Raw genomic sequence first — 25888 nt, 5'->3', positions numbered from 1 at the left:
GAATCGCGAATCATTTAGATCGGAACTTCAAAGCGGGAATCGCGAATAATTTGATTCAGATCGGAACTTCAGAGCGCGAATCGCAAATCATTCGATTCAGATCGGAAATTCAGAACGCGAATCATTTATATCGGAACTTCGAAGCAGGAATCGCGAATCATTTGATTTAGATCGGAACTTCAGAGCACGAATCGCGAATCATTTGATTCAGATCGGAAATTTAGAGCGCGAATCGCGAATCATTTGATTTAAATCGGAACTCCGGAGCAGGTTCGCGAATCTTTTGATTCAGATCTGAATAATGAGTTGCAAATCATTACTCAAATTTACACTTTAAGAGGACACATAGAATAAATTTATTTAAACAGAACTTAGATTGTTTCCATATACTTGTCTAGATCAACTTTGAATAAAGAAAGGATAAATTCAGTAATAAAAAAATATGTTTATGTATGTGATATTTAGCAATGTTTAGCAATAAACACAAATTAATTATAAGTTATATTTTCCTCAGTTCTCTTTTGAGTAAACAATCCAAAGAAAACATCTTTAAAACAGAAATAAATACTGAAAAAAGTAGAATTAACCTAGCAAAAATAAAAAGAGAGAGGAGATTCTTGTTTCATCATATTGAATAATCTTGTCAAAGTGATGCAAAGTTATTTTTTATTTATTTATTTTTTGATTAATTGATGTTTTTTGAAGTTGTCTCATAGACTTGCATTATATGTACTAAAAATCTTTGTCTGTGTTAATCTGACGAAAGTCAGTCATAATAATCCGGAATGGCATGAGGGTGAGTAAACGATGAGAGAATTGCATTTTTTGGGTGGAGTATCACTTTAAAGAGCAAGATGTGATGCAGAAGCCATAAACATGGAGACAGAACGTGTGCTGAGTTAATGATGAGTAACACAGAATTAAAACACACAATAAAGCCACATTTTGTGTTGTCAATTCATCACCCCTGTCTGCAACAATAATTAATCTTTTAATTGTTCATTTGGGGCATGTGGTTTTAATTTGTTAGCAATTAATTAATGAGCAAACCATGTAATTATTTAGAGTGAAAAATAATTCACTGACAGCCCTAATTGCTCTTGAATATATAATCATAATACCACTTATCCTCTCCCTGGTAAAAACATTACTAAACAGTATTTAATTAAAACACTGTTTGGAGGTTTTTTGTTTTTTAAATAAAAACAAAGAACGCATGGTGCATTCAGACAATAATTATTTTGGGACGTGCGCAAGACTAAAATTTACATTTTTGCATTTTTTAAATATTACGCACATTAAACATAGTAAATGGAAGCTTAAACATGCATGCTTGACATATTTAAATATTTATTCACAATAATAATTGAAATCCACCCTAATTCTTTTTATCACATTGATGAACGATCATGATCAAGTAGCAAGAAAACAAATGATTCTTCTGAGTCAGATCATGTGAATGAATAGGATGCAGGGATGATTCATTCAATGATTCGTTCATACTGATCAGAAATACTCCCTTTGTTTTACTCACAGAAAAAGTGAGTTAAGTGAAAATGACTGAGTTGTTATTGCTGGCTGAGTTATTCCATTGTCTTACCCCGCTGCCCTGCCTGATCCAGTGACTGAGCCACCAGTTGCTGAAGGCGATGCTGCCGGTGGTGAAGAGGAAGAGGAGGATGTTTACAACAAAGGCCAGAGGCCCACCAGCAGCCTTGATGTAAGCGGCGTACACCGGCCAGGCCACGGCCCCGCTCCCCTTTTCCTCCGCCTGCATGAGCTGATCTGTGTGGTGCACATCAGGCAACAGAAAGAGAGAGAAAAACAATAAAGAAGTGTGACTCATCCACCGAGTGTTAAACCAACGCTTCCCAAAACAGGTCACGTGGTGGCCAGCCTATGAACAAACTAGATCAAAGAAATCAGGCAATTTAGAACTGTTGATATTGAGGATGTTTGTACCGCTACAGTAGGTTTGTGTTGGCATCGTTTCAGATCAGCGCAAGTAAGCGAGTTTCAGAGACCAAGATTTGTTTTAAGAGCTGCAGTGTCAGTTTTGTCTCTCAGAGGACTGGAATAAATGTTTGTGCCAAACACAGCATTTTTGCAATTAATTACTGACAAAAATGTTAGTGCATATGTGACCCTGGATCACAAAACCAGTCTTATGTTAGCAGTCTCAAGACATTCTATAAGTCAAAGTTATTTTTTTTTAATGCCAAAAATCATTAGGATATTAAAGTAAAGATCATGTTCCATTAAGATATTTTGTAAATTGTCTACCGTAAATATATCAAAACTTAATAATATGCATTGCTAAGAACTTCATTTGGACAACTTTGGTGATTTTCTCGATATTTAAATAACAAACCTACATACATTAATAGAAAGCTTATTTATTCATCTTTCAGATGATGTAGAAATCTCAATTTCGAAAATTCGAGCCTTATGGTTGGTTTTGTGGTCCAAGGTCATATATACAAAATAAATCTTTTTTTGAACAATATAAGTCGTTACTATCACTTTTTAACAATTTAACATATATCCTTTCTGAATAAAAGTATTCATTTCTTTCAAAAATTAGAAAGAAAAAAATTACTGACCTCAAACTTTTGCACGGTAGTGTATATTGTTACAAAAGATATCTGTTTTAAAGAAATGCTGTTCTTTTGTATTGAAAGAATCCTGAAAAAAATATCACAGGTTCCGAAAAATGTAAAAATTGTTTTCAACACTGATAATAAATCAGCATATTAGAATGATTTCTGAATCATCAAGTGACACTGAAGACTGGAGTAATGATACTGAAAATTCAGGTTTGATCACAAGAATAAATTATACTTTAAATTATATAATGATGATAATGATTGCTTCTGTATTTTTGATTAAATAAATGCAGCATTGAGCATAAGAGACTTCTTAAAAAGCATTAAAAATCATATACACACTATATACATATTTAAAGGGGTCACTGGATGCCTATTTTCCACAAGTTGATATGATTCTTTAGGGTCTTACTGAGAAGTCTATAATATACTTTGGTTAAAAATTCTCAATGGTAGTGTAAAGCAACACCCTTTTTACCATGTTAAAATCAGCTCTGCAAAAATCATCTCATTCTGAGGGATTGTTCCTTTAAATGCAAATGAGCTCTGCTGGCCCCTCCCCTCTCTTCTCTCTGTGGAGTGACGAGCCTGTTTACTTTAGCCGCATTTAGATGTGTTTAGCCACTAAACTTGCTAACTAGTACGTTATTAGGAAAGGTGATTACAGACATTCATAATAAACCCCTTAATACTCACTTCTGCTGTAGGTGAAGCTGGATCACGAATGATTTGCGCAAACATAGATGCGTTTATATAGATCGGGAGGTGCATTCCCTTCACAAACAAACGTAATCCACTGCATCTTCAGCGGCTCAGATGTCGGGAGTAAATGACGACCACTATGTTCATTATTACATCCAACAACACAACACCTCAATCGCTCAATCGGAGATATTCTTGTCTAACTTACATTCCTGCTCCGGCATTGAAACAATGGAGGTCGGACTGTTACAGCTGATCTGAGGTAAGAGCTCATGTCAATCAACTATTGTGGAGCGCCCTCTGTGGGTGTGACGCCACAACGACAGGCATCTGAGAACGGCTCGATTTGAAAAAGGGGATATTATTTTTACAGATTAATTAAAAACCACTGCATGGATTTTTATCATTATAGGGTAGATTTGTACATACACTGCCAACACACATTAATGTTCAAACAACATGTAAAAGTGAACTTTGCATCCGATGACCCCTTTAAAACATTATTAACACACCTACACATATTATTTATATGAATATGTTGATTACAAATTATGGAATTGTAGTTGCTTGTAAACTGACAGTTAACAAATTCATCAACACAAGACCATAAGACATGCCATAAACTTAACAGAAAAAATTATAATCCTGCATATGCAGTGTTTGCTATTTTCACTTTTGTTACTCTTGTTACACTTTTGTTACTCTTTTTGATTATGGGTTAATGGTTTTGCCAATGAATTTCCTCAGTCATCCAATACAGTTCTGAAGAAAAAGCAGATGAGAAGCACTGGATTAAACCCTCACCTCCTTTTTTGCTCTCAGTATGCAGTTTGGCTGTGTTGTTGACATGGAGGGACAGCGGTTTGCTCTCCTCCTCAGCCCTCTGCTTGTTTTTCAGGTTCTTCCTCACTAGGTTCTGGATGAAGGATGAAGAAAAAGAGTAAGAGCGAGACCTGGTAAAGATCAACCCGCAACTGATTAACAGGACAAATCAACCAGAACGATGTCTGCTGGGCCATTAATACAGAGATCAGTGACAATGTCCCTCGGCTGTTACTCCTACAGATCGATTCATTTATAAATTACAAAAGCACGGCGTGAATTAACATTTCAAAGCCGGTGGCTCTGCAGCCCGTGGTTCATGAATTTTGCAGTGGGTGATGTAGGATGTTTTGAGTACGTGTGACCCTGATGTTTTCCCATAGGGCTCCGCTGCTGCGGGCGGCATATCGCACCTCTTGCTGCACGCTGTTGAAAAGGGCAGCGTAGTCTCGGCCTTTCTCCATCAGCTGGACGTGCGTGCCGTGCTCTGCTATCTGACCGTCCTTCATTAACACCACCTCATCACACTCTGGCAAGAACTGTAGAATAAACACACCCGGAGGAAAGGACACAGCGTGTCAGAAAATACAGTGTGGAGACCTTATGTTACATTAACCTAACCCCAAGCATATTAATATCACATTCAATATCAAGTCATTTACTTGAATAAGAAATGGTTCAAGGGACATTTTTGCGCCATCAGTTATTTATTAAGATTTTTAATTTTTTATTATCAGTAACTGTAAATACTGAATATACTCCCAAGCATATTAATATTATATTAACTGTAAATATCAGTAACAATAAATATAGGATATTTTATAAATATTGGATAAATATTGGATATATCCCCAAGCATATCACATTAGAAGTCATTTTCTCAATTAGAAAAAAAAATTAAGGGCCTTTTTTTTCTAGGGCAGTTGGAAAATGAGCCTATTTTCAAAAACAGTGGAGTGTTCCTTTAAATGGGGATTTGTGACATTCCATCAGTGATCAATTATTTTTTTTTACTATTTAAGATTTTAATTGATCAGTAATAGTAAATATTATATTATTACCCCCAGGCATATTAATATCATATCAACAATGCATGTTAGTAATATATGAGTAGCAGTAAATATTGGTTATATTATTAAAACTGGATAAATATTGTATATATCCCCAAGCATTTTAATATCATATAAGAAGACATTTACTCAAAAAATAAAGCAATAAATTAAGGATGTTTTTGCATCCTTAAAATTTTTAATAGGGATGCATGTCATCATTTATCAATTTTTTTTAAATATTTATTAATTAATTTATTATTTATCACTTTTTTTAATATATATATATTTTTTTATTTATCAGTAACAGTAAATATTGGATATATCCCCAAGCATATTAAGATCATTTTAACAGTAAATATTAGTAACGTATCAGTAAACGTAAATATTGGATATATTATAAATAATGGATATAACACCAGGCATCTCAAAGTTACTTGAAAAATGAATAAATGAATGAATGAATGAATGAATGAATAAATAAATATTTAGGGGTTATTTTTGTGTCTTTAATAATTTAATTAAAGACATAATTAAATAATACAAATTCATATTTTTTTAAAAATGAATTTATTCATTAAAAATTAAATTAAACTTTACTTTTATCAGTAACAGTAAATATTGGATATATATCATATATATCATATATACATCTTTTTTTAAAATCTATATCAGCTTTTAAATGGAGCTTTTAGATTCAAGAAATCTTGCTCCTAAATTTTCTACTTTTAAATTTTTAGATCACCATTCTGCCATCTAACGCAAAATGACTCAAAATGAATATTTAGCTCACTATAATGCTCATTATAAAAATACAGCATTTAAAATGACTAATTTTAGTTTTTAATATTTTATTAAGACATAACAGAACAGAATTTTAATCTGATATTCATCAGCAGTTTTATGGTTAACTATTAAAAATTGTTAATTGAAATAAAATAAAATATTAAATTAAAATTTTAAACTTAATTACAAAAATTAAATGAAGATTTAGAAGGGTTGCCTTGGCAACAAACTGAAATAAATCAAATTTAAGTTCAAGTTTGAAAATAAAAAAACTAAGTTTGAAATAATAATAAAAAAAAAAAGCTAAATAGAAACAAAAATGACAAAAGCACATTAAATTACTAAACCTAAAATGGTTTAAACTGGAAAATCTAAAAATAAAAGCTTAATATTAAAATAACAGCTATGCAAAGAAATTTAACAGTATATCAATAAATACATATCTGGCTTATTGGTATTTTAATTTGTTTCTTAAATATTTTATAAGGCATTTAAATGATGTGTTATAAGTTTACTTTGCAATACAGCACGGTCTCTCATATGTACCGTATTTAATTCACAGATTTATATAATCTCAGTGAAGCTTGGTGGACGAGTACAATGTCACCTGTCCCGGTCTGTGCTGTGTTTATGTTCCCTTGCGGTACATCACATGCATTCATAAGCCTCTTGCCTGCAGTTGGTGCGTGACAAAGACGACAGTTCTGCCCTTGGCCGCGCGGCGGATGGCGCCGTGAAATAGGTGCGAACCCACGCGAGCGTCGACGGCGCTGAGGGGGTCGTCGAGCAGAAGGACGGGTCTCTCGCTGTACAGCGCACGTGCCAGACTCACTCTCTGCCGCTGGCCGCCGCTCAGGTTGGCCCCTCTCTCTCCAATCTACAGCAGATCATCCACATCAAACACAGTATTTTTTCAACAACAAACTAATAGAGATATCATACGAGTGAGATTTAAACGACCTTGTGCTTTGATTGTGTTTGCAGAGGTCAGAGATTATATTACAAGCATTATAATGCAGATACCTCAGTCATATCGCCATATGGTAGCTCACTAATATCAGGAAATAAACAGCAGGCTTCCAGAACCGCATTGTACCTGGTGAGAGATGAGCACAAAACTTGTTTGATTTCAGAAGAAAGGCCAAAGTCATTTTTATGCAGAACTTGTATATGCATGAATATGCTCCCTACTTCTCCTCAATGTATTTTTTTCCAAACAGGATGTTTTCCCGGAGGGAATCGTTGAGGATCCAGGCCTGTTGAGCAACATATGCGAAGTCTCCGTTTACAGCTACCGAGCCGCCAAGAAGGGTCATCTAGACAGAAGGCGAAGAATCAGACCTATACATCTGCTTTCACCCTGCTGAGAGGACCAGCTGCTTTATGTCCAAGCTGGTTTATGATGGTTAAAGGGGCGGTTATAAAAAGTAAAGGTTTTTCATTATTTACTCTAATTTCGTGCCAAACCCATATGCTGTTATTTTCTCAGTGGACCTCATAAGGAGAAACGCTCATTCTTTCTGTAAAACAACAGCTGTCAGGCTCCGAAAAGAACAAATACCGTAACATTGTACCATATGACTTGTATGCGAGTCTTCCAAAGTCATATGGTAACTTTTTGTGAGAAACAGACTCACTGATGATCAAAATGTGTCCTTTTCTATGTTTACTGTGATTACATATAGACAAAATTTTTAAATGTTTTTTTTTTACATAAAAAAGTCTTTTATGCTCAGAAAGGATGCATTTATTTGATCAAAAAATACAATAAAAACAGTAATATTATGAAATATTATTACAATTCAAAAAAACTGTTCTTTATTTGAATATATTGTAAAATGTAATTTATTCCTGTGAAGCAAAGCTGCATTTTTAGCATCATTACTCCAGTCTTCAGTGTCACATGATCCTTCAGAAATCATTCTAATATGCTGATTTGCTGCTTAAAAACCATTTCAATTATTTTTAATGTTGAAAACAGTTGTGTTGCTTCATATGTGACCCTGGAGCACAAAATCAGTTTTATTTGTAGCAATAGCCAAAAATACATTGTATGGGTCAAAATTATTAATTTTTCTTTTATGCCAAAAATCATTAAGATATTACGTAAAGATCATGTTCCATGAAGATAATTTGTTCTACCATAAATATATCAAAACTTAATTTTTGATTAGTAATATGCATTGCTAAGAACTTAATTTGCACAACTTTAAAGGCGATTTTCTCAATGTTTTGATTTTTTTGCACCCTCAGATTCCAGCTTTTCAAATATTGTCCTATCCTAACAAACCCTACATCAATGAAAAGCTTATTTATTCAGTTTATTCAGATGTTTCAAAATGGACCCTTATGACTGGTTTTGTGCTCCAGAGTCACATATTTTTGTAGTTATAAGAAACACCTAAGTGGTGCAGCTTGGACACATCCTCAGTGATGAACCCAGGGTCACAGGGTGTTTCGGGTCTTAGATCATCAGACACCCTCACCTGGGCGACCCAGCCGGGGATGATCAGACCCCGACTTGTGTCCAAGCAGCGCACTAAGCCATACGTCTCCCCTTTTAATCCACAGCCACCTAGAGGCTTTCTCCGCTGCCTCGCAGATGTTTCTGGTGGCTTTCCTTTCTTGAGCACCTCTGATTCCAAGCAGCCTGAGTGATCTGTGCAGGCTCTGTCCTGGGAATCCTCTGCAGCCAACCTCAATTGGCTCACAGCGGGCCCTCCACCCCTTCCGCCTGCAGTCCTCCACCAGATCCAGATACTTCGCCTTTTTCCGCTCAAAAGCTTCCCTCAATCCTGTCTTCCCAGGGGACTGTGAGTTCCAGTAACACCACTTGCTTTGTACTCTCTGATGTTAGGACCATGTCTGGCCTGAGTGTTGTGCTGGTGATGTGGTCTGGAAACTTCAGTTGCCTCCCCAGGTCCACCTTCAGCTGCCAGTCACCTGCTGTGGATAGCAGATCAGCTGGGACCTTTGGCTGTGACTGAGGCTTCTCCCCCGGCCCTGACGAAAACAATGTATGGCCTTGCTGGGGGCTGGTGCTTGATTTGCTGGATTCCGGCACAGATGGTATCAGCTACTGCCTTCAGCACCTGGTCATGGCGCCATCGGTACCTCCCCTCTCCCAGTGCTTTCGGGCAGCAGCTCAAGATGTGCTCCAGCGACCCTCTTGCAGGGCACAGAGGACAGGATGGTGCTTCCGCTAGCCCCCAGCAATGCAAATTAGCTGGGCTCGGTAGGACATCATACACTGACTGGATCAGAAACTTGAGTCTTGCTGGCTCTGACCTCCAAAGTTCTGACCAGGTGATTTTCCGAGTCAGTGCATGTTCCCAATTGGTCCAAGCTCCCTGCTGACGCATAGCCACCGTTTTACTGCGCCGCTCCTCTTCCACCTCTGCTCGGACCTCGCCCTGAACCATCTGCCGTCTATCCCTCCCCTGCGCTCTGTCATAGCGCGGCGTTTTATGGCAGCCGAGTCCTGCTCGCCCAACCGCCACAGACCCTACTAGCACACCATGCCGCAACCTTGCCTCTGCCAGCTGGACTGCCTCCTGCGCCCTCCACTTCCTTCCAGTCCTGACCTCTATGCCTGCCGAGGAGACTCTGGTGTCGAGTGAGTCTCTATACAGTAACACCTCCCTGGCTCTTGTTACTTTAAATTCCTCTGTGAGGCCTGAGAACGGGAGCTGGAGCTTGTTGGTGTGCCCATACAGGGCAATACAGCTCAGGCTCTTCGGCAGACCCAGCCACCTGCGCAGGAACTGGCTGATGTTTCTCTCCAGGGTCTCCACCGTTGTTATTGGGACCTGGTACATCAACAGTGGCCACAAAAGCCTTGGCAGAATGCCATGCTGATATATCCATGCTTTAAATTTCCCGGGGAGGCCTGACCTGTCCACTGCTGCAAGCCAAGTTTTCAGCTCTGCATGCATGGCCTGGATTGCTACTGTGTCTCTCAAAGTCACGTCAAAGAGCTTCCCCAAGCTCTTCACCGGCTTCTCCGTCAATGATGGTATTTGGAGACCGTTCATATAGAAGCGGAATTTGTCCTCAACTCTCCCCTTCCTCAACACAAGGGACCGGCATTTAGCTGGCTTGAATGTCATTCTCGCCCAAGATGTTAGCCTTTCCAGACCTTTCAGGAGCCAGCGGCACCCTGGCACTGATGTTGTTGTGACTGTTAGGTCATCCATAAAGGCTCTGATTGGCGGTTGGCGAGTGCCAGATCTGGAGAGAGGCCCTCTGCATTCCGCTTCTGCCGCCTTGACAAGCATGGTCATCGCTAGGGCAAACAGCGACACTGATATGGTGCAACCAGTGATGATGCCTTTTTCTAGGTGGTGCCATGCTGATGTTATAGATCCAGATGTAAATCTCATACTAAAACTACTGTAATAGTCCTGTATGAGCTCTGTGATCTTCTGCGGAACATGGTGCATCGTCAGGGCTTTTGTCACCAGCTTGTGGGGAATTGATCCGTAGGCATTTGCTAGATCCAACCAGATGACTGACAAATCTCCTCGGTTCTCTCTGGCCTCTCGGATCAGCTGGGTGACCACTCCAGTGTGTTCAATGCAGCCCGGGAAGCCTGGAACTCCTCCCTTCTGCACACTGGTGTCAATGTATGAATTCCTCAGGAGGAAATCGGTCATACGATTGGCCAGGATCTTGAAAAGATCTTGCCCTCAACGCTGAGCAGTGAGATGGTACGGAACTGCGAGATGTCACTTGCGTTTTCCTCCTTTGGTATCCACACACCTTCGGCATACCTCCACTGCTTGGCTACCCTGCCTCTTCGCCATACTACCCTGATGATTCTCCACAGCCTCTGCAGAAGTCTTGGGCAGTGCTTGTACACCTTGTATGGCACGCCACTCGGCCCTGGTGCTGCACTGGTCCGTGCAGCCCTGACCGTGTTCTTGACCTCTGCCAGCGTTGGCTCTTTGGTGTTAAATTGGCTGGATGGTAGTGGTGGTGAAATTAGTTCTCTGCAGGGGCCCAGGTCTTCCTCCCTCAGCCGGTCACTGTATGTTTCAGAGAGATGGCGGTTGATGTCGTCTTCTGTGCACATGAGGGTCCCACTCCGCTTCTGCCCAAGCAGCTTCTTCGTAAACCCAAAAGGGTTAGCTACGAAGGCAGTGCGCTTGCGGGCCCTCTCTCTACCCTTCCTCCTATGCCACTCAGCACGACGTAGGGAGATGAGCTTTTTCCTGAAGATGTCCCGGAGCTCAGCCAGGGCGGGCTTTTCTTCCTCGCTCGCCTTCTTAAAACGTTGTTTCAAGGACTTCAAGTCTCTCCTGAGTGCAGTGATCTTGTTCTCTCGCCTGTTGGGTCTAGCTATGGTCTTGGCCTTTGGCTGTTTGATACCAAACCGCTCAGCACCGATGCAGATGATGAAGGTGCACATCGTTTGGAGCTGCTGGTCCACACTCCCTTTCGATGATGCTTCCAAGGCACCATCTACATCTTCGTCGAACTGGCGCCACTCAGTCTCCTTGTGTGCCGCTGGCCACAAGACCCTGCGATGTTCGGATGGATTGTTGGGTGGAGCACGCTGAGCTTGGAGGTTCTGAACACTGTGGGTTGACTCCGGGTCCTGCTCCTCCTCCGTCTCACCAGGGGCCGTGCTTTGCACTGCCTCTGTGCGTTGTTCAGCTTGCTCCCTCCTCATACAGCCCATTTTCGTCTGATGGATCTTCAGACCTTTAAGGTTCTTGCAGCTTTTGCCACACATACAGGTTACTCTCATTGTCGTTAAACCGTTGCTCATGTTCTGCACCAAAAGGTCCGTCCGTGTGGGGTGCTCATCCTCCCCCCCTCTCGGGCACCCCTGGGGGTATCTTTCATTAGGGCTTTCTGTAGCTTAGTTGGGTGCACCCCTCACGGGAGCTGCAGCTTGGGGTGCTAACCCTTGCTGCCCCGGTTGCCGTCTCTCCGAGCTGTCCACTGTCTCTCCAGCCGTCACTACACTGTTCGTAGTCGTCATCCAGCCTTTCCTGGATGTCACTGGCTGTGCCAGAAAGATAGTTATAAGAAACACCTAAGTGGTGCAGCTTGGACACATCCTCAGTGATGAACCCAGGGTCACAGGGTGTTTCGGGTCTTAGATCATCAGACACCCTCACCTGGGCGACCCAGCCGGGGATGATCAGACCCCGACTTGTGTCCAAGCAGCGCACTAAGCCATACGTCTCCCCTTTTAATCCACAGCCACCTAGAGGCTTTCTCCGCTGCCTCGCAGATGTTTCTGGTGGCTTTCCTTTCTTGAGCACCTCTGATTCCAAGCAGCCTGAGTGATCTGTGCAGGCTCTGTCCTGGGAATCCTCTGCAGCCAACCTCAATTGGCTCACAGCGGGCCCTCCACCCCTTCCGCCTGCAGTCCTCCACCAGATCCAGATACTTCGCCTTTTTCCGCTCAAAAGCTTCCTCAATCCTGTCTTCCCAGGGGACTGTGAGTTCCAGTAACACCACTTGCTTTGTACTCTCTGATGTTAGGACCATGTCTGGCCTGAGTGTTGTGCTGGTGATGTGGTCTGGAAACTTCAGTTGCCTCCCCAGGTCCACCTTCAGCTGCCAGTCACCTGCTGTGGATAGCAGATCAGCTGGGACCTTTGGCTGTGACTGAGGCTTCTCCCCGGCCCTGACGAAAACAATGTATGGCCTTGCTGGGGGCTGGTGCTTGATTTGCTGGATTCCGGCACAGATGGTATCAGCTACTGCCTTCAGCACCTGGTCATGGCGCCATCGGTACCTCCCCTCTCCCAGTGCTTTCGGGCAGCAGCTCAAGATGTGCGACCCTGGGCTCGGTAGGACATCATAGAAACTGGGATACTTTTTTTTTCTCCAGCGACCCTCTTGCAGGGCACAGAGGACAGGATGGTGCTTCCGCAGATAGCCCCCAGCAATGCAAATTAGCTGGGCTCAGTGAGCCGCAGGCCTTCTCCCAGGCCAGTGTGGCGTCTTTAAACTCCACCGCATTATAAGGATCTTCTGTTTTGCTTGAGATCAGCTCCCTGTCCTCCATCAAGAAGAGCTTCTGTAGACATAAGCGGCGGCATTAGAGAAACAGTTCATGCAAAAATGAAAATTTTGATGTATGAATGTGGGTAACCAAACAGCTGTTGGTCCCCACTGACTTCCATAGTATTTTTTTTCATAGTATTTTCAATGGCTACCATCATACAAGTTTGGAACATGAGGGTGAGTAAATGATGACAGAGTTTTAATTTTTGGGTGAACTTTCCCTTTAAAACAGGGAACGCCAAACTTGTTTAGTAAACACTTTAAAGGAATCATTTTCCCTTAAGAAAAAAACTGTTGTCATCATTTACTCATCATCATGTTCCAAACCTGAACGCCATTCTGTGAACACATAAGGATAAATACAGCAGAATATCCAGGCTCTTATAATGGAAGTGAATAAGGACTGGGATTATTAAAGAGACAGTGCACCCAAAAATTATATTTTAAAGATTGTTGGTAACTATGCAGTTGATAGTCCCCATTGACTTTTACTTCTACACTCGGCTGGGATCCTTTAGAGCCCTTTGAAGCTGCATTTAAACTGCATTTTGGAAGTTCAAACTTGTGGGCACCGTAGAAGACCACTATATGGAGAAAAATCCTTAAATGTTTTCCTCAAAAAACATAATTTCTTTACGACTGAAGAAAGAAAGACATGAACATCTTGGGTGACAAGGGGGTGAGTACATTATCTGTAAATGTTTGTTTATGGAAGTGAACTTCTCCTTTAACTGTTTGATTTTCCATATTGCTAATTCTTAAAAATATGTTCTTTTATATTCCACAGAAGAAAGAAACTCATACAGAAATGATACAACTTTAGTGTGAGTAAGTGGCTGTTCACACAGAAAGTGTTTTTCCATCCCAGTGTGCTACTTTTCCATTGATTTTCTATGTAAACGTGCAAGATGGGCGTGTGTGTTTAATACGTGTGTGTTTAAGACCATGGAGGTGGGGCAAACATTGCAAGCTTTTGTTTACAGCCGCAAGTTGGCATGGCAACTGTTTTATTTGACCATAACATAGTGGAGGAGGCATCTGCACTGTGCTTCCTTAAAAAAACATTCCTGAGTGCATTCTGTGTCACTTTCTATAAATCCATAGAACAGAGCATAGACAAAAGTTTTAACCATTCAAAGTTTAGGGATGCTATACTTTTTTGCATGCATTTATCTGATCAAAAATACAATACAAACAGTAATGCTGATTTTTTTTTAGCATCATTACTCCAGTTTTCAGTGTCACATGATCCTTCAGAAATCATTCTAATTATGCTGATTTACTACTCAAGAAACATTTCTGATTATTAATAAAGACACGTTCTGTCTAAAAAGCCCCTAAATAATGACAGAAGGTTCATTTTTGGGTGAACTGTCACTTTAAGATGCCAGACCTATCAAAAGTAGCCCAGTGCAATGATTTAAAATCTAAATATCTATTTAAATATCTGAGTTTGCATTTGTGCTCATAAGTGAGATCTTCATTAGCACATGAAATCTTTAGTGAATGTTCATCATGAGATTACTAAAAATATTACATTTATTTATTCTTACAATTTATAAAAATGATATTACAAAAGCCTTTTCCTTGATAAAAAGTATCAATCAGAAGTCATGCAGTAGATTACAAGATGTTTTTCAGCAAAGTTTGATCAAGGTATTAAATTAGAGGATTTGATACAACAGTAGGTCTATCTTATTTTTCCCGGAAGAGCGGGCACGACCATTTGTAAATTTAATGGGTTTGGCTTCTGGTCTCATCCGCATCCAGCAATTTTTAGCTGTACAAAACAGCTCGTTTTGCTGTTGACATTGCAAATTGGTGTGTCTTACCATATTATTTTAATGTATTATGTTAATTATGAATGCACTGGTTTGTAGTACAGTTTTGCCGTTTACTGCATGTTGTTACTCTTCTTGTTATTTCCCTACAGTGGCTAATGAAGCAGAAGTCTCGCCCATAGGTTTTAAGAGTTAAATAATTTTCAATGTTACACTATCACACAGCTTCAGAAGACTTATATATGTTATTTTTGCAGTCCCAGTCCCTTTCTTTTTTTTTTGGTGTATTGGAAAAGAGCTGCCTGGACATTCTTTGAATTTTCTACTTTTGTGTTCCACTGAAATTAATTCACATTTTAAATACCATGAGGGTGAGAACATAATAGCAGAACACTCATTTTTGCTTTGTGGATGTGGATGTGTTTTTGACCTGAAATCGCTTCACGGCCACGGAGCCTTCGGATAAAGCACGCACCGCCAAGGGCGTGACCTTCAGAGCAAAGGTCATGGAGTTGAAAACAGCAACGACGGTGAAGGCCTGCAGGTTGTGACAGAAATTAAAACAGGTCTCTGTGAGTTCAAGTTCGCAGGTGTTTACGAGTCTCAGGCAGAAAACAAAGAGCAGAAACACTGCTTTACCTGTGCCGCAGTGAGATCATAGCCTAGAGCCATGTGAAGAGTGAACGTGCACACGCTGGCTATCACCACCACTACTGGAGCCACGCCCACCGTCAGGCTCTGAACACAGCCGGCCCACTCCAGTATCCTCCTCTCTTCTGATCGAACCTCTGGAGACACAAAAAGAGGAAAAGATGGTTTTGTGTTCAATGACTCAGTGTTTGAGACTGTAAAAACTGTACAACTAACATGTGTGACTCTCAAAATGTCCTGGAGCTGGTTAGGCTAGTCTTACAAGTTAGTCATCCATTTTTTCCTTGAGACTGGTCTAATTTGAATCTGAAAAGACGGATAAACCCTTGGCTAATTAACCTGCCTGGTCAGACTAGTTTTTAAGAAAAGGTGCTGGGTGTATTTTTTGACTGTATTAAAGCAAATAATAAGTTTGCAGATATTTAGGAAACACGTTAAGTTCACATTGTTTCTTTGAAAATCAATGCTACAGCCAGTTATTCTACCGTGAAATGTGCGTTCCGTGTCAGAATGTCTGTTTTTGTTTTGGTCTGTGTGACCCCCATTGACAATTTACCCAATAGTATTTCGACACCGCAGGTTGCCAGTTGGTGGAAAACACAGTGTGTTACAGCCATGGAAGCCATCAAACGAAATGAGTCAGAGATCACAGATTCTACCGAACCTAAAAAGCGCTATGACCAGAGGAATATTAATATGCAGAAAAAATATTATTCGGTCGCACTCATCGGAAACAACTCTGCAAAATTTTGAATTTGGACTGCAGTACCCATGTCAACCACTAGTTGTCAACATTTCATTGTGCACCTGTAAGAAACACAATTGCCCCGTGCATAAATAATCAGAGTAAATCTGTTTAAAAAGTCATATTTCAAATCATATTTAAAAAGTAAATCCGTTTCTCTGTCTCAGTCAGAACTAATAACGAATATCAAGACTTTGTTTTGTGTCTTAAAGAATTTAATTAAAACATCACCAATGCTTTTCTTCCTCTTATTTTGTCTTTTTTCAACCACACAATACCTCATTGTACGACAAAAAAATATTTAATAGAAGAGAATTTCTTTTATTCACCCCATTGTATGGCAATATTCTAAAAATGCTTTCAATGCTCTAGAAATTTAGAAATGTGCATATCAAATATGATACAGTAGGCGTTAGGGTCAAGTTATTTTCAGAAGACTTGTTATATGTGACCCTGGACCACAAAACCAGTCATAAGGGTCAATTTTTGGAAACTGAGATGTATACATCACCTGGAATCTGGATAAATAAGTTTTCCATTGATGTATGATTTCTTAGGATAGGACAATATATTGAGAAAATCGCCTTTAACTTTGTCCAAGTGAAGTTCTTAGCAATGCATATTACTAATCAAAAAATAAGTTTTGATATATTTACAGTAGGAAATTTACAAAATATCTTCATGGAACATCACCTTTACTTAATATCCTAATGATTTTTGGCATAAAAGAAAAATCGATAATTTTGACTCATACAATGTATTTTTGGCTATTGTTACAGATGTACCCGTGATACTTAAGACTGGTTTTGTAGTCCAGGGTCACATATAGACCACTTTTTATGATGCATTTATGGTGCTTTTTGTCATTCCTAGTTTTTATTTATTATTTAATTTTATTGGAAAAGAGCTGCCTGGACATACTTTAAAATGTCAAAATTAATACAAATAACTTGAGCACACATTGATCTCAGTCCAAAAAAAAATTTCTGTTTTGCATTTTCTTAATTTTTTTATTATCAAAACATCAACTTAAAAAATTGCTAAAATTTAAATGATGAATTTCATTTACTTCATCCCACTGTATGTCAAGTCTGTATTAAATGACAGACATTCTCAAAATGTAGTTGTGACTCCTAAAGACTTAAAGGAGCGACTTTTAAGTAATGCATTAGTTATTCTGTTTTAAAACTGAACTGTGCATGAACAGAACCATATTTAGCACTCCAAACAACACTGAAAACCTGCTGTCTGCATGTAGCCATATTGCGTTTCCATCCTACAACACAGTTTGTAATTTACAGGAGCCACACTATGTTCAATCCGGCGGCGACACGGAGAAGTGCGACTGTAACGGAAGACAGATCATAGTCATAAATGGGATGTTGCAGTAAATGGGAATGCTGAGGCATTGGCTGGTGTCCAAGTGGCCCATTTCACCTCCCTCTGCTGCACTAATATTTGTCTCCCGACTGCCCGCAAGCTGGCACATTCATTCAGCGCCGCTCTCTGGAATACAGCCAAAGTGTTTTCCTGCTGGTCTAAACAACCAGAAGCGCTGGACGTAATCTCTGAAAACATTGCTGGGTCTACATAATTCATATATAGAAGATGTTAATCTATGCAGGTTGTGATATTTTATTCATAAGTGCATGCAAAAAAGGTGTAAATGGAAGATTTACTGCTCATTTACTTCTCAGCTATATAACATGGCTTGCTGGAGCAGTACATCCCAGTTTAAAGGGTTAAATGAACCATTTTCTCCCTATACATTTAAAACACAACTTACATGCTTGGTTAGATATTTCCTATACAATGTAATGATGTTCAAACATTTTATTTTTAAAGAAAGGATAGTATGAGCACACTTTTTACACAGAAAGAGGTTTTGAATTAAAAATGTATGAATAAATATACAGTTAAAAATGAAGACAATTCATATCTGGTTTATATCATGAGCAACACTTGTGATTACTCCACTAGATTTCATAGTTTCCCTCCTATGCAGTGAAGTTCATATATTTTAAATGGTGATTTAAGTGTCTAAATACTTTTTGAGGCCACTCAACCATTCAATATCGGGGTTGGTAAATTTTTTAAACAATGTAGCTAACTAATGTTAACAAATGGAACATTATTGTTACAGATTTTTAGGGGTTCTGAAACTCTATTGTAATTGTTAGAATGTTCACAGATCAGTGATCTCCACGTAAAACTGATCGTGCAAACCAAACCGTGAGTCGTAGAGACTTGAAACTTGGAGGGATGGTAGTACTCACACCACCTACAACATGACCAAGCCTTGCTCCAATCGGCCTGACGGGGGCGCTACAGCGATCGGAAGTACGAAATCGCTCATAACTCCTAAACCGTCAGTCGAAGGCTCATTTTCAGGTATGTCACATTTTTTGCATAACCTATGCTGATCAGAACCAAACCAGTGCAGAATGATTCTCTAGACAGTGAATATCAATAATTATCACAACAAAATGAACTTTCGACTCACAGTCGCAAAAGGGTGCCAAAACGTTCAAAGAGAGCAGGTCCACTTTTAGTAAAATGCCTATAACTCTGGAACAGACTGAGATATCTTCACCAAACTTGGCACACTTATGTAAGAGATCAAGCTGAGGTCACAGGGAAAAAATGCGGAGATTGACCACTTGGTGGCGCTATAAGAGGGAAAAAATTTAAAAATGGCTATAACTAGTCAACCATTTGGCCTATCAACAAAATTGCTGTGCATGGTCTTGGTCCAAAGTGCCACAAGTGTCTATGGTGACATTTACGTATGTCAAAAACATGGCCGCCATTGGCCGATGATGTCTGAGCACCTATTAGACAAGGCTAACAGAGACCTATTGGAACAAAACGCAATGGGCCTGTGTGTCTCACAGCCCAAAAGATCTGTGAGAAATTTGAAGGAAATCGGCCACTGGGGGGGTGGTATCGTATCTATGTACATTGCGTGGTTTTCCACCCATACACGACACATCTTCCGAACAACTTCCGCTGTGAATCAAACCGTTTTTAAATGATTGAGAAGATGTGAAAAACCTACTTTTGTGAACTAGTCCTAGGTTTTTCACTCAGTCTGGAAAAAACACTGCAGTGCAATTCTCTGGACTCTCTAGGTCAATTATTATCAAAAACATGTTGAAATTTACCCTTTGGGAAGCTATAACGGGATCCTTTAGAAAAGGGGCCTGTCCAAATATACCCAAAACTTCACGAAACCAGATGAACACATATGACGGGTGATCCTAAACAAGCATGCAAAGTTTCAGAAAGATAGCACCACAGTTGGCGATATAACAGTCATAAATGTTATAAAAACATCATATTCCTATGGTACATCACCTGGATTTGACAAAAATGCTTTTTAAATAATGGATTTAGGTGGTTAGATGCTTGCTAAATAATATGTAATGTCTTTTTCTTTATGTGCTTAAATACCAAAAGCGCTTAAACCCCAGTAATCGCTGCTTGCAGCTATATTTTTTAATGTGTTTGAAAGAAGCTTAAAGGCATTTATTTAAACAAAAACATAGTTTGAAGTTTTATTGTGAAATATTATTATAATTTCACAAAATAATAATCACAATATCATTCAAAATCTTGCTGAAATGCTGATTTGGTGCTAAAGAAACTTATTATTATCATCCAAGTGCTGATTAGTATTTTGTGGAAACATGATACATTTTTTCAGAATTCTTTGAGGAATAGAATGTTCAAAAGAACAGCATTTATTTGAAATCTAAATCTTTTGTAACATTCAAAATGACTTTACTGTTGCTTTTGATCATTTTAATGTGTCCTTGCTAAATAAAAGCATTCAGCTCTTCAAAAAAAACAAATCCAAAATTTTGAACGGTAGTACCCGAATTGTTCTTATTTAACATTCAACAAAGTCAAACTGTCCAAAGGCATTATAGAAGAAAGAGTGCTAAATGCTTTGTAAGTTAATCTGGAAGCTCAGCTACTCTCAGGGCATTTCAGTGACGGAGGACTGAGGAAGGACAGAGCCAAGACAGCGGATTAGGAAACTTGAGATTGTTCCTTTGAATGCAGTGCAAAGCCACCGAGATGATCCTTTGATTTCCATGGAGACTATGACATCTAAGCACTCAGTCACCATCATTATACGCTCACTTCCTGTTTGGCTGAGTCAGTGCTACTGTTTGAGTGGGTGCAGTCGAGTGCTGTCTTACTTTGGATGTTGTTGGCAAACGCTGTCTCCCAGCAGTACATCTTAATGAACTTAATACAGCCCAGGATCTCGTTCATCAGCCGGACGCGCCGGTCCGAAACCACCACACACCTTTTACGGAAATACGCCGTCAAGCGGGAGGCCAGCATCTGCAGGAAATAATTAAAATGTGAAGAACGACCTGTACAGTCAGACACAAGGCAACAGTGTGTTCTGTCTCAAAGGCAAATCCCCCGAGTAAAACTGCGTACAGACCAAGGCAAGCGTTTGTAGTTAAAACTATATAAATTGTAAGTAACACTTTAAATTACAGAACACAATGCACTCTAAACTAATTGCTTATTAGCATGCATATTAACTGTTTATTAGTACTTATAAAGCACATATTAATGCATGACCATATTCTAGATCCCTTAATCCTACTTACTAAGCAGTAAATCAGGAGTTTATGGAGGGAAAACTCTTAGTTAATAGTCAATATGCGTTCCATAATCTACAGTAATACCAAATAGTATTTTTCTTTCTTATAAATTATACATTTCTTATAAATGGGCCATTCTACAGAATTGCAAATGTCTTGAAAAAAATTGTCTTTTTCCAAAAAAATTGTACGTATGCAAATTGTATAATATCCAAGGTACACATTTCTAGTAATTGTGCAGTTAATTCTCATATTGTATTTTTATAAAGTTTTGGAATATTTGTTTTCTCCCCAAATCTATCACCACCAAAACACAGTAATACTAATTTAATAGTTAAAAAATAATTTAGTACATTTAGTAATTGGTTTTTTTTTTTTTTTTTGCTATTTTATTAAATTTTTTCAGAGGTAAATCCACAACAATTAAATTTGTAACAATATTTCAAGTGTAATTTATGAGATTTGTTTTATTTTAAATCCAATTTGGATTTGATTTCAAATTTAAAGATTCAGTTTGAATATACATTAAACCAAAAACTATCATAACGTCTCAGTTGACAATCCAGTATACTTTATTTTTTATAAAAAATTCCATGTTTCAATAGTGACCGTAATGTTTTGGTACAGAACACTACACAGATCACTTACTAAAACAAACTAAAATACAAAAAAAATTGCATGACTGTACTAAAATTTTCTTTATTTCCCCTAAATGTAAGGATTTTGTGTTCCCTTTTGACTGTTTTGGTAGTGACAATTCTATAGGATAACACCCAAAACAAATTTATCAATCTGACAGTTTTAGATACTTTTGAACGTAGCTCAAAGATGCTAATCAGCACATGGTTAGTTAGCACAGTTCTGAACAGTTGTACACAAAACTAAACATATACAAACTAAATGTTACGAAAAAACATATCGGTTGATTATTGGTGCTGATAGTAATTAGCGTTTTTATGGTTATTAGTATCGTCATTTTCAAAACCGATTTGCTGATAAAATAATTTAAAAGCATTAAAAGAAAGTTTTTGTCAGCGCCATGGTTATTCTCAATTTTGATATTGATTAAATTTTTTTGCACCAGACTCAGAAGGCTCAAAATATCGTCTACTTGATCTGTATTAATTGGTATCGCCATCAGCCCTAAAAAAAAAACATATCGGTAGATTATTGGTGCCGATATTAAGCATTTTTATGGTTATTAGTATCGGTCATTTTCAAAACCGATTTGCCGATAAAATAAAAGCATTAAAAGAAAGTTTTTGTTAGCGCCCTTGTTATTCTTGATTTTGACATTCATTTTCATTTTTTGCACCAGACATATATATTGGCTCCAAATATCGGTTATCGTCTACTTGATCTGTATTAATCGGTATCGGCATCGGCCCTAAAAAAAAACAAATCGGTAGATTATTGGTGCCAATATTAAGCCTTTTTATGATTATTAGTATCGGTCATTTTTAAAACCGATTTGCCGATAAAATAAAAGCATTAAAAGAAAGTTTTTGTCAGCGCCATTATTTTCAATTTTGACATTAATTTTAATTTTTTGCACCAGACTCAAAATCAAAATATCGGTCTACTTGATCTGCATTAATCGGTATCGGCATTAGCCCTGAAAATCATATCGTCGACCCCTAATACATATCCATGCATATTAGTTAGTAAATTAGTTAATTATTAATGCCAATAATTCAATTTATGCATTTATGAGTTTGATTGCCCTAAAAATCACATGAATTCTGACATGACTATTGAAACTGAAGTCACATTACAAAACACAATTGCATAATATCACGTTTACGGCCGCTTAAGTTACTTTGATCAAAAGTGAAAATGTCTTTTGAGAAAATCTGTCACATTAATAGAAAAAAAAAAAGATTTGGGCCATTTAACAGCAGTGTGAACTTGGCCTTTGTAAAGCCTGTAAATATTCCTTTCATTAACAAAAGGATTAGATGTGCTTTTCTTACCATGGTGGGATAAAAGATGACAAAAATGGCCGATCCCACGAGTGCCGTCGGTCCTAAGAAATAGACGGTGTACAACAGACCCAGAATCCCAACGAGAGGCCCTCCGGCCAGCAGACAGCCCACTGAGACGGCCTCGTACAGCCGCTGTCCATCACTGGAGCAAATGTTTACCAGCTGAAAGAGTAACAAGATGAGTCATCGAAACGAAAACATGGCACGCTTAACCCGCATCAGCGCTGGTACGGTGCATTAGTGTCATATAGCACTCAGACCTCACAAACACAAGCCCAAACTGGTTTAAAAAGGACAGATGAAAAAGTGAGCTGAAACTACGTAAAGAACCCGAACCCTCCCATGAACCCTCTCGGATGTTATTTTCCCTTTACGTTCAAGTAAATAAGGAATGACCTTAGAAGCTGTTCTCTCAATTCGTCAAAATTCTTAGTGGAGAAGCTTGTTTACAAAAGTGCTGCTCTTAATGAATAGTTTAGTAGTTATTACAAGAGTATTAACACACAGTTCACCTCTCCAGTGCTGATGTCTTTAGTGCTGCGTAGTCGCAGGATCTTCTGGAAGGCGAAAGTGAGCGCGGCTCCCCGGAGGCGGGTGGCCGTGCGGTAGTTGACAGCCCACATGAAAGCCAGAGACCAGGAGCGTGTCAGCTCCATGAGGAAAATCCCGCCGACCAGAGCCAGGCCGTACAGCAGCTTCACCTCTGTGCACTGAGAATACTCCAGCAGGGCTCGGATCAGCAGAGCCTGAGAACAACACGGCACAACAAGATGCTGAGGGAGGAGACAGGTGTAAGCAGACTTTGCAGACTTTTTTTGTTTTTTATTTGAACAGAATCAAAATTACATGAGGAGGGATTCAGACGTGAGCTTTGAGGTTTTATGGTATCAGAACATCCTCTGACTTGCACTGGGGTCATGAGATCAAGTGCTGCTCACAGGAAAACACGAGAAAACACTGAATCTTTTTCTTTGACTTTGTCTCAAACTCTTCTCATTCTAATTATAATACAGATCTGCTCCCAGATGCTAATCGCATTGTTAAAAAATTTAATTCATAAATAAAGGAATTAATATAATGAAATAAAAATAACAGAATTGGAACTGGACCTTTTTTTTAATGCTGAAAATGGAATTTGAACAAAAAAAAAAAAAAAAATATATATATATATATATATATATATATATATATATATATATATATTTATTTATTTATTTATTTTTTTGACAAATATAAATAGTTTTATTCATTAAGGACCGATTAAGTTGTTTAAAATTAACTGTAAAAGGCATTTAAAAAAAAAAAAATCGTTTGAATAAATGCCTAAATTCTTAAACTGTCTATTAAACAAAAAGTACTAAAAAATTTAATGGAACTGGAAACATTCATTTGTCATCCTCAGTCCCTTTTCATATTGTTCTTATGCCTCTGACCAAATACATTTTTTTTTTTTTTTTTTTAAAGATAGATATTTGTATTCATTGAGGACCCATTAAATTGATTAAAAGCAATAATAAAAGACATTTATAAATATATATTTTTTAAATAAATGCTGTTCTTTTGAACTTTTTATTCATCAAAGCATCTTGAAAAACAAAACATATCACAAAAATATCAAGCGAGGGAAACTGTTTTCAACATTAATAATGATTAATAATAATAAATGTTATTAGTGTAATTAGTATAACAAAAAAAAAAAAAAAATAATAATAATAATAGCAGAATTGGAACTGGACCTGTTTTTTTTAATGCTGAAAACAGAATTAGAAAATAAAATACATTTGTCATCCTCAATCACTTTTTAAATTGTTCTTATGCCTCTTGGCTCTTTGATAAAGATAAATACTTTTATTCATTAAGGACCAATTAAGTTGTGTAAAATTAACAGGGCATTTATAAAATATATATATTTTGAATAAATGCTGTTCTTTAAACTTTCTATTCATCAAAAAATACTTAAATAAATAAATAAAATGTAACTGTAAACATTAAATTGTCATCCTCAGTCTTTTTTCAAATTGTTCTTATGCTTTTTACCAAATACATTTTTCATTTTTAAAAAAAGATAAATATTTTTATTCAGTAAGGACCCATTAAATTGATTAAAAGTAATGATAAAAAACATGTTTTTATATATATATATATATATATATATATATATAAAGAAAAACTGTTCTTTTGAACTTTTCATTCATCAAAGCATCCTGAAAAACAATACATATCACAATTTCCACAAAAATATCAAGTTGCAGAACTGTTTTCAACATTAATAATAATAAATGTTTCTTGAGAATCAAAGCTTTGCCATTACACAAATAATTTAAATATATTCAAATAAAACAGTTAATTAAAAATTTTGTTAGAATATTTCACAGTTTTACTGTTTTTGCTGTATTTTGATCAAATAAAGCAGTATTGGTGGGCATTAAGGACTTACAAAAACATTTAAAAAATAATAATAATAATAATCTTACCAACTCACACCTTTCAAATAGTAAGCAAGTCAAAAATAATATTTGGGCATTTACTTAGTGAGGAGTAGTGAGGAAATATTTAATTCTTGACATGAGAGCATTAAAATGTACTGCAAATAAATATGCGAGCTGCCGAGACAATGGCTGACCCGTGCAACACTAAACAAATCAGTGCAAGGAAATAAGTGTGCTATTTTGTAACATGTAATCCCTGATAATGCTATTAAGCGAGAGCTGTCAGTGGCATGTGCAGCCTTGTGTGGGGAAATAAAATTAGCAGCTGCGTTCCCAACAGCATCACAGTAAGAAACTCCCAGCTACACCAAAATAAATCCCTTCATAGTGAAACTAATAAGATCAAAAATGCGTGTTTTTTTAGAGATTTTTTTTTTAATCCAAACTCTAAATCATTTTTTGTTGAATAAAGATCTAAGCTCATTTGGCAACAGAAATAAAGCAGCAAGCAATAACGTGAATAATATGAATAACATGCCTCCTGGACCATGGAAAATCCACACACACGTCACAATCCTGTGGATTAACACTAGTTTGAAGTATGAGAAGATATGAAAAATCTCTGGTTTATATTACGATTTTCATTTTGAGCCTGCATGAGCTCCAAATATAATCTTT

At 37.9% G+C, this 25888-nt stretch overlaps 1 protein-coding gene and 1 pseudogene across 1 annotated transcript in view; both read right to left on the bottom strand.

Moving 5' to 3' along the window:
• The window catches only part of wu:fb13g09 (ATP-binding cassette sub-family C member 5), a 64508-nt gene that overhangs the window by 26228 nt on the left and 12392 nt on the right, over positions 1-25888 (bottom strand). Inside the window, exons 5-22 of the mRNA XM_051128466.1 lie at positions 23294-23527; positions 22770-22943; positions 20377-20524; positions 15412-15560; positions 15203-15310; positions 12899-13004; positions 12094-12822; positions 11846-11978; positions 10738-11688; positions 9080-10579; positions 8810-9015; positions 8452-8699; positions 7157-7281; positions 6989-7061; positions 6639-6842; positions 4544-4669; positions 4113-4224; positions 1601-1785 (exon numbers count right to left, since the gene is read on the bottom strand). Of these exons, the coding sequence (XP_050984423.1) occupies positions 1601-1785; positions 4113-4224; positions 4544-4669; positions 6639-6842; positions 6989-7061; positions 7157-7281; positions 8452-8699; positions 8810-9015; positions 9080-10579; positions 10738-11688; positions 11846-11978; positions 12094-12822; positions 12899-13004; positions 15203-15310; positions 15412-15560; positions 20377-20524; positions 22770-22943; positions 23294-23527 (5511 nt within the window). The remainder of the gene's footprint in view (positions 1-1600; positions 1786-4112; positions 4225-4543; positions 4670-6638; positions 6843-6988; positions 7062-7156; positions 7282-8451; positions 8700-8809; positions 9016-9079; positions 10580-10737; positions 11689-11845; positions 11979-12093; positions 12823-12898; positions 13005-15202; positions 15311-15411; positions 15561-20376; positions 20525-22769; positions 22944-23293; positions 23528-25888) is intronic.
• LOC127175793 (uncharacterized) lies at positions 8357-12740 on the bottom strand (annotated as a pseudogene).

This window comes from Labeo rohita, chromosome 14 (genome assembly GCF_022985175.1).
Source record: "Labeo rohita strain BAU-BD-2019 chromosome 14, IGBB_LRoh.1.0, whole genome shotgun sequence".
In the NCBI taxonomy this organism is placed as follows: Eukaryota; Metazoa; Chordata; class Actinopteri; order Cypriniformes; family Cyprinidae; genus Labeo; species Labeo rohita.
This window is presented reverse-complemented; position numbering and strand designations above follow the sequence as displayed.